The 10167-nt window shown below is 35.7% G+C and overlaps 1 protein-coding gene across 1 annotated transcript in view; it reads left to right on the top strand.

Moving 5' to 3' along the window:
* The first annotated feature begins 571 nt into the window (after positions 1-571).
* Positions 572-10167, top strand: part of LOC107659107 (tumor necrosis factor receptor superfamily member 19L-like) — an 18629-nt gene continuing 9033 nt past the window's right edge. The window contains 5 exon segments of the mRNA XM_016447937.1: positions 572-648; positions 1948-2074; positions 2676-2860; positions 3012-3064; positions 4694-4948. Of these exon segments, the coding sequence (XP_016303423.1) occupies positions 572-648; positions 1948-2074; positions 2676-2860; positions 3012-3064; positions 4694-4948 (697 nt within the window).

A 10167-nucleotide genomic window follows, 5' to 3' on the forward strand; every position in this document is an offset into this window, starting at 1 on the left:
CGTCTGTAGTGATTAACCAGCAGCATCATTACTGATTTGGGTGATCTTAAATGTTGTGTGATCCTGTTGTGGGATAGCTTTTATTAGTCAGCAAAAATGATATATTGTGAATTGCATTTGATGCGTGTGTCTAATTATTTGGTTGTAGCTAATCAATACTTCTGAAAGCTTAAAAAGAATGTGTCAGTCTAGTGATGGCTAGACTGTAGTTTCTTGTCTGAAGGTTTGGCTGTAGAACAGAGCTGTACTCTTGGACCGGGACTCTGGCTTTGTCTTGTATTATGGCTTGAATCCGGTCTAGAACTCCTGGAGCGACGTGCTGGCAGGACGCGAGCTGCAAAACACGGCACTCCCAAAAGTCAGTTTCCAATCTGTAACATGATGGATCCTAAAATGGATAATTCTAGGTGATTGTTTTATGTTTGTTGATGTTTTATTTACTTTATGCCATGTTTCATGCGCTCCCAGAGCCACGGAAATTGGACAGTACGCCGATAGAGCTGCAAGAACTGTAATTACTGTTCGTTGGGACTTTATTGCTTTTTAATGAAAGAGCTAAATTTAAGCAGGCATGATCTTGAAATGCGAAGGACGAGCCGTTTCTGTGTGGTGGTTTGTGGGTGGGCGGCCTGGACGAAAGAGGAGGAGGTGGGCGTTCGTTCATTCTTTGAACATTTCTCCCAAATACAGTGAGGTTTCTCTCAGAACACTGTGTCTCTTCTCACACTTTTCCGAATGTTCTTCACTTCACTGAGAACCTGCAATGTAGTCAATGAAGAAACATCTCATTCTGTACTACAGTATACCACAATTAGGCAAGACACTGCAGGCAAACACATTGTTTTTCATGCACTGGACAATTTTGAAATATTGGGCTTTATTTTGCTTGCATAACTTTCAGGCTAGTTGCAAGAAACATCCAAAATACATATTTTATTACACTTTATCTATTTGCATCTGTAGGTTTCGATTAAAATACCAATTTTAAAGTCTCAAAATGATTTTTTTTGCTCATGCAATGAGCCAGAAATCCCTAACAGCACTTACATACACCGGATTTTACAGTTTTATTACTACACTGAAACAGTTTGGTGTAGAAACAAATTTCACTCATAAATGTCACAATTACAAACAGCAAGTAACACATTGAAGTAAATATGACATTTTTAAGTTGAAAACTTAAAAAGTATTTTTTGTAAAACACTAAATCTAAACACTAAAACACTAAGGCCTGGTTTCACAGACAGGGCTTAGACTAAGCCAGGATTAGGCCATAGTTCAATTAGGACATTTAAGTAATTTTTCATAAACATGCCTTAGAAAACACATTACTGGTGTGCATCTTGAGCCAAAACAAAGGCACTGATATATTTTAAGATCAGTCAGAGCAAGTTTCTTTCAGTTGACACAGTTCAGAAACCGGGGGGTAAATCTGTTTTATTAACAACGTAACAAAAAAATTACAGTATATCTATATTCTGAAGGTTTTTACAGAGGGGTTTGTTCATATATCATTTTGACTGATTAAAAAAACTTTGTAATTTATTTTCTTTTTTTCTTTTTCTTTTTTTTTTTCTGTCAGTTTGACTATTTTCTGATTTATTACATGATAAAAAGGAATATCCAAATAAAACATCCAAAAATATGTAATGAAAATGAAAAATTAATATTGGATCTGGCTTTATCCAATGTTCAAATTTCTGTTTTGGAAATGTATGCAGATTAGTGCATATTTAACTAGACAGACAATACCTTTTTTCTGAATATTTAAACATAGCATTTCAGAAAACCTGCTATACAAAACAAATGTCTTAATGTATTGTGATTAATCAACTGGGGAATATATGGTGATATCTATTAGTGAAAACTTTTACCCTATTCACCTGCCTTAAACTACACTTTACTATCCTGTGTTTTACCCACTGTATTATCCTAATATTTATACAGCAGTTTTTTTGGCTGGTGTCGTGTGTGTCTGTAGCTGCTGGAGTTATGGGGGACTTTAGCGGCGCAGTGTCGGTGGGAGGACGGGTGTGTGTGTCCGCTCTGTCCAGCCGGACAGGAGCCCACCACGGTGAGAGATAACACCACCACAACACACTCCACAAAACATGTGCCTGGTCCAGTATGTCCTACATTATGATCTCTGTCCAGAGAATTCACTCCACTTTAGGTATATACCAGAAAAACACAACAGATTCTGTAAAAATGTATCATATGATTGCATTTATGCACATTCAAGATTTCGATGGGTTTTTTTTATCATCTAAACAAGCCAAACCTAAAAAGTTTTGTGAGTATATCTCATGAAACATTTCCAGGGAGCATTTCACTAAAAAAATAAAATTAAAATAAAAAACACTTATATTTTATATAAAGAGAATTAAAACCATTTTTTTTGCATTGTGACATTATTTCCATGACATTTTCACAATGTCATTACAATAATGTATCTGTACATTTTATGTTTTATTTTTTAATATTTATTTTTAAACCATTGTTCTTAAGAGTAAAGCTTCTTAGATTGATACAGTTATTTTTTGTCATTTGTATTCTTATTTTTAGTAATGTATTTATAAAACACATTTCAGTGCAGAAATTGATACCATGCTATGAGAGATGTAGCAGTTTGTTCTTTGTGTGTCATCTTAGTGGTGTGTATTTGTTTCTTTAAGGCTTGCGGGGAAGTTGAGGGTCCTGGTGAGACCGGATTGTGCCGGACTTGCCCAGCAGGCACCTTCTCTGATACCCATGACACTGAGCCGTGCCGCCCACATCTCTCCTGCAGGGCACTGAACCGCTGGATCTCGACCGCACCGACCTCGCATTCTGACACCGTGTGTGGAGGATGTCTTCCTGGGTAAAGAACAAAAAATATTTAGTCATTGTCTTCATCATTGCATCACTTTGGTATCAGAGCAGATGTGTTTTCCTAGTCTCACAAACTTTCCAAGACTGAATGAAATGGAAAGCGTAGAGGGGGCGTATTTATGAACTGACATGTTTTTCAGGTTTCACCCTGCTGCTACATGGAAGTCCTCCACCCTCCATGCCTGCGTCAGGAGTAAGTGTTTAGCATTTTATACATCAGTGTTGAGTGAACGTTACACAGCAAACCTGGAAATTGAGGGCCGCACCTATCTGTTCAGTTTACTCTTCATAAACAATCAAGTACATAGAAGAAAAAAATCAATAAATATTTGAATTTAATAGTATTAACATAAGAATAAACAATTCTTCTGCAAGATAACAAGGTATAAACATATTCCAATATATTGGCTTTTTCACAATAACTTCAAATGCGACTCATCCAACAGGCAGAATTTAAACTTTTGTTGTTATTTTTTAAATATTCACTATTATTCTTAATGGTAAATCTTATTAGATTCTCATTACTGTAATGAAGTTATTCTTATTTTTAAACAGCATAAATTATATAAAACCTTACATTTAGAAATATATATATATATATATATATATATATTATATATAGGAAGAGTTCATTTGCAAAAACCGATAACTCCATTTAAAAAAAAAATTCAGAAATCATGTTTTTTTATTGTGCATTCCAAGTAATATCAATCAAACTGTAGTTGGGTTGTTTTGATTAAGTAATAATAACTTAAACAAATACAGGTAATTTGCAAAATTAAAGTTCATTGAAAGTATGTTTTTTTACATATTAAAAGTTTGTTTTATAGCAAAAGCAGATAACTCCAATGTTCAAAAACAGCAAGGGCACTTGTCAGCTTCTGCAGTAAAACGTGAACTCGCGATGCCTTGAAAGTGGACAAGTGAATGCGCTATATGTGGAGAATAATGCACGGCAATCATTCAGCTCATTTTTTTTTAAAGTGGCGTTTATCAGTTTTTGCAAAGGAACTCCACACATATATATATAATGGAACAGCCATTTTAAAAAGTGAATTTTCACTATTATTTACAACAGGATCTGCATTTTCATGGGTTTAAATAAAAGATTTTCGTTATTAGAGACAATAAAAATAACTTTGCACATCAAAAACAGCTCCTTTATTGGTAAAAAAAAAATGAACTGAATGTAACATTTTTGACAAGCCAAACATATGAATCTCTGAGTAACATGGTTTTTATTTATGCCATAAAATGAATATCATTCTGTAAAATTATTATAATTATCTACGCAAAAAGCATTTCGAATGTCTCCAGCACTTTTTATAATTTTCCAAAAATCAAACATCACCCATTATGCATGTTATCACATCCGTCAAAAACTTAAGCTGGCTGTCGATTGGAATATTAGCACACATAACACAACACAAAATATCGACTTAACAATCAATCGCTTCACTGAATATTTGATGGCTAAGAAATAAATAATTATTACCTTACCATCCATCTGTTTTCAAATTCATGTCATTTGAATATAACAACACCGATGTCTGTCAAAAAATAACATGCACAATACACTCTCATATGCTGATACATGAATTCAAGAACTTGACAGGTGATTGTTTCAAATTGTCTTGAAACAATCAGATTGTTTCACTGTCTTCTCAATTGTTTAAAAGATTAAGGCAATTATCAAAGTTTGATCAAATGTTGTATAATGATTCATGTTTACATGTTTTGTTACATTTAATTACCCCTTTTGAGCCATTTAGAACTGTAATCATTTGTTGTATAAGTAATTATGTCTTGTGTATATCTACAGAGCCATACAGCCGGCGGAGACGTAACGTTAGTAAGAGCGCCCCCAACAGGTCTGGAGTGGGAGGTGCAAACGCCACCAGCGTTCAGGGTCCAGAGGAGAAGAGCACGGAGTACGCCGTGTTTGCACTGGTGCCCATCTTCTGTGTGATGGGCCTGCTGGGAATTCTCATCTGCAACCTGCTCAAGAAGAAGGGCTACCGCTGCAATGCGGAGAAAGACGGGGTGGATGCAGAAGCCGCCACTCCACAGAAAGAAGGTACGGTGCACAATCACAGAAATTAATACTTGTATTCAGCAAGGATTCAATAAACTGATCAAAAGTAGACGTTTATAATGTTACCTTAGATTTCTATTTCAAATAATGTTCCTTTGATCTTTCCTTAAATCCTGAAAATAAAAATATTTCACAGTTTTCACAAAAATATAAAGCAACACAACGGTTTTCAACATTGATAATAATGAGAAATGTGTCTTGGCCATAAATAGGAAAAATAATACTTCTCTCTAAAGAAATTTGAAGTAAACATATGATAATCCATGTTTTTCTCCAGTGTATAGCAGTGTACAGGAGTTTTTCTTTTTCTTTTTTCTTTCCCCACATTGAATGTATAAAAGGCTCATATTTCATATTAAAGACATGGACTCCATTTTTGGTTTTACATACCTCCTGATAAAAAATAAGAAATTTCTTTCAAAGATTAGTATCATATGATGTACAGCTACAGGCCTGTATGGTAACAAGTAACCCTGTTTTCTGTAAAACAATAGTTCTCTGTAAAATAAAATTAGTATTGTTATTATCTTATCGTCTTATCCATTATTATATTGTTTTTTAAAAATCGCAATTTTAACCAGAAAAATCGCAATTAGATTTTTTTCCCCAAATCGTGCAGCCCTAGTTAAATCTCACTCCACCTAAGTTTGATTTCCAATATTAACCCAGTGGCCCAATTGTTAGACTAAAACCCCTTCTCCTAAGAGTGAAACTAAATAAATTAACTGAACAAAATAAGAACAGAATGTTTTCTTCTCCTTTGTGTGCATGTGTATCAGTGGGTGGAGCCGCAGCTGTTGTGATGAGCTCAGTGTTTCATCTACAGTAGCACTAGCATATGATGGTTCAGGTTCTGCCTGTAAAGCGGGTACATCTCCAGGAACAGAGTAAATGACACCTTAATTACAGCATGTTTTGCAGCTGAATAAGCAGAGCTGGAGTTGGGTTTTGTTCAGGATGTCAGGCAGCATAATTGTTTGTGTTAAATAGAAAAAGGAAGTTAATCATGTAAGCCACAAGAGGCTGTGCATGATGGTAAAAGGAGTAGTTCACCTAAAAATTTTAATTTTCTGAAAGTGTGCTCACCCTCAGGCCATCCAAGATGTAGATGAGTTTGTTTCTTCCTCAGATTTTGGAGAAATGTACCATTTTATCACTTGCTCACCAATGGATCTGAATGGGTGCCGTCAGAATGAGAGTCCAAACAGCTGATAAAACATCACAATAATCCACACCACTCCAGTCCATCAATTAACATCTTGTCAAGTGAAAAGGTGCATCTTTGTAAGAAACAAAGCCATCATTAAGCCGTTTTAAGTCCTCTATCCATAATAATGTTTTTCCAGTGAAAAAAAGTAATCTGTTCTGAATCAGGAGAGAAATATGCACAGATCAAGCACCGTTTACAAGCCAAAACATATCTATACAAAAATGTGAGTGGATTTTGATGTGGGAGGACAACAGAAGATGGACTTTTTCACTGGAGGAAGTGTTATTATGGATTATGGACTCATATTTTGGCCAGAAGCGACAGTTTAAATGTAATACGTCTTAATGGACTTGTTTCTTAAAAACACGCAGCTTCTGGCTTCACAAGATGATAATTGATGGACTGGAGTGGTGTGGATTACTTGTGGATTATTGTGATGTTTTAATCAGCATTTTGGACTCTCATTCTGACGGCACCCATTCACTGCAGAGGATCCACTGGTGAGCAAGTGATGGAATGCTACATTTCTCCAAATCTGATGAAGAAACATACTCTTGGATGTCCTGAGGGTGAGAATATTTTCAGCCAATTAAAATGTTGGGGTGAAGTGTTCCTTTAAAGCTATAAGTGAATGTGATTTTTATGTTTCTGATTTTTATGTTTCTTTGCGTGTGCAAAGCTTGTGCAGTGCTACAAAGTTGTCAGGGAGTTGCTATGTGATTGCTAAAGCGTTCTCTGTTTTCCTCATCTATCTTTGAGCAGCACAGCACTCCCACTGTATCTCCTTTCTTTAGATCAATAATTCAGTCGGTTCTGTGCTTGTAGATGTTCTCTGACTGCTATCACCCTACTGTTGACTAGTTCTAACATGGTCGGTGTGAGTTACATCAGATTCACATTGACCTAAACACACTTAAACTACTAAAAACTGCAAGACCGCCAGGCGAAACCTTATTTTAAGTGTTCCTACATACATAGAAGAAGAAAATAGCCTATTGGGTGCACTATTATGCACCGTTTATGTAAGAAGTCTTGGGAACAACGCGTATTGAAAACATCACAAGATAGCCATTAGGTGTTTAATAATGAACGTCTTGGCTCGAGTGGAGTCTGAAAGCTTGTGTTGTATAAGTCTGGGTCGGATCCAGGACAGCGTAGAGCAGGCATCCAGATGAAAGAGGATGATGAGTCTCTGGGGTGTAATGTGGTCGAAATCATTTAACGAAGTAACAACGTTTGCAGTCAGAATGCAGCGTTTCATTCGCTGTTGTTACGTCACTGTTCCCTGTCGATTTCTGATGGTGCATTACTAAATTAAATGTCTTTTCTTGGCACTTTTGTTGGAGCTGGAACGATTGCATAAGCACTTTGCTTTCAAGCACTCAAGAGCAATTCTACCTTGACCAGTATTTCATTGCTTCAGAGTCTAACAGTAATCTGATATATAGCCATTGCACATTTCAGCTGTGAGATGAATCCGCATAGATGTCCGAGCATTTTCGATTTTCAGCTGTATTTTGTAAGAGAGGTCTGGTGCAGTACGCAATATTAGATGATTCAGGTATTGCACAATGTTTGTACAGTATTTTTGCCATTGGCCACACCTGCTATTCTGAGATAAAACCGTAAAGGTGTCAAAGATGCATTTCCCAGCAGCCTCCTGTCACTGCAGAGAAAGTTCAAGCACAATAGGTGTACCAGTACAATAATGACAGAGCTAAAAAGAGCCTTTTTATGGCTCACAGCAAGTTTGAAATTAGATTGAAGCCATTGGATTAGATTGTTCTGCAATACATTGCATCAAGTTTAGCGGGTAATTTTATTGTAGATAGACAAACAGACATAGAATAACCTCACTATATCATCCAAAACTAGAAAGTACAAAAATGTTGCTTTGGTTATTTTATAGCAGCAAAATAATATTTTAAAAACAAAAACATGATTTAAATTAGTAGGCTATAAACTTGATGTAATGGTCAGAATTTGTACAGTATATAACATAACATTTATGGTAAAATGTACATGTACACTACCATTTTAAATGAAATAAATACTTTGATCAAAAGTGACATAAAATACATTTATGTTACAAAATATTTCTATTTCAAATAAATGCAGTTCTTTTGAACCACATATTAAGTATTCTGAAAAATAAAATGTATGACGGTTTTCACAAAAATATGAAGCACCACAACTGTTTTCAACATTAATAATTATAATACATGTTTCTTGAGCAGCAAATCAGCATATAAGAATTAGGGATACACTGAAATGAAAATTCTTGGCCGAAACCGAACAAAATGAAATACTGGGCCGAAGGCCGAATACCGAACAAGGTTTTGAGTTTTTTTTTCCCCCATGTATTTTGCCAATTTTTTTCACCACTGCACAAATTAAATAGCCAAAATGTGCTTTTTACTGTTTTGTCTTGCTTTTCAAAGAAACAAACTATTACAAAACAACAATTTAAAAGTATTTAACACTGAACATTTGTTAACATTCTAGCAGACATTATTATACCAACAAAGCACAATTGAACTTAAAATTAATAAGCTAGTAAAATAATATTTTTTTGGCCATCAGACCCCCTTCTTGAATCAGGCATGTATTTTTAACTGTACAATTAAAAGCAGCCTTGCTGAGCAGAAGAGCCTTCTTTTAAAACATTAGAAAATATTACAGATCCCAATTTGAACACTATGTGTTAATGTTATAATAAATGTATTAACAGAGCTGTTGAAATTATTATCATTATTATTGTCTTACTTTTTATTTTATTTTACAGAACAACAGTAAAATTACAATACTAACATTTATGATTGTTTATGGAGTTATTGCTTTTTCTCAACTTTTATTTTGGCGGAAACGCGCAGGAAGACAACAGCAGATTTATAAATGAGTCTCATTACGAATAAGTTGCAGGTATCACATTGTCACATGCCTTGTAAAAAAAAAATCATAAAAATGTGACTGAGCAACTGAGTACACTGTTACAGTGCAGATTTCCCTCGCGGTTTGGACTTTGAACCCTGGCTAACGAGCAGATAGCACCGCGAGTTCATGCAGCGCTGTCAGAATGCAATGCGTGCGTGTATTAGAAAACATGACATTCTGCAGTTTGTTTAATTGTTTAAGGCCATTTCGCGATTTCAATTATCATACAGTAACCAGCAACAATCACCCCTTCCTCTTCTCAACGAAGACATGTGATGCAGTGTATTTTCTAGCCAGTTTGTGATCAGGTTTAAGCAGCAGGTGTTTTTAGTGGATGGATGAAGTCGGTTCACACAGGTGTCCTAGAGAAAGAGAGAAACCACAAATCAACATTATCCTCCAACACCAAACAAACAGTCACAGGTTTTCAACACTAGATCATTCAAGACTTACAAACATCTTTTTGTCAAATGTTTTGCTTAAAAACACTCTTTCTTTACAATAAATAACACTTGCATTGGTATTTTGACATTTTAAGTGTCCAAACACTTCAGCAGGTGCATGACTATGATTCGAACAGAGGCTGCGTTTACACTGCAAGTCTTAATGCACAGATCCGATCTTTTGACCATATCTGATTTTTTGGCACGTCTGTTTACATTCACTTTAGACAGGACTGGTATCCGATATCTGTGTTTACATTAATTCCCACCCAAAAGGATTGTCTGCAGTGATCGCTTTACTATGCACATGGTAGACCCTCGGGTTTTAAATGTCTCGTGCAAATTTTTATGTTTATATGTGTGCAACAAATTCCGATCTGTGTCAGATGTGAGCGAAAGATCGGATTTTTTGTGCCAGTGTAAACGCAGCCAGAGTGTCTCTGGTTGATCAGAATTATAAAGCAGCGCTGATGTTCATTCTGGGTGAATATAGCGGCGTGCTGAGTGAGCTGTTCTCTACAGTACGTCCCCAGCTGCCTCACTCTGGGATATACAGGTGCATCTCAATAAATTAGAATGTCGTGGAAAAGTTCATTTATTTCAGTAATTCAACT

Source organism: Sinocyclocheilus anshuiensis, unplaced genomic scaffold (assembly GCF_001515605.1).
Source record: "Sinocyclocheilus anshuiensis isolate Anshui unplaced genomic scaffold, SAMN03320099.WGS_v1.1 scaffold1010, whole genome shotgun sequence".
Classification (NCBI taxonomy): domain Eukaryota; kingdom Metazoa; phylum Chordata; class Actinopteri; order Cypriniformes; family Cyprinidae; genus Sinocyclocheilus; species Sinocyclocheilus anshuiensis.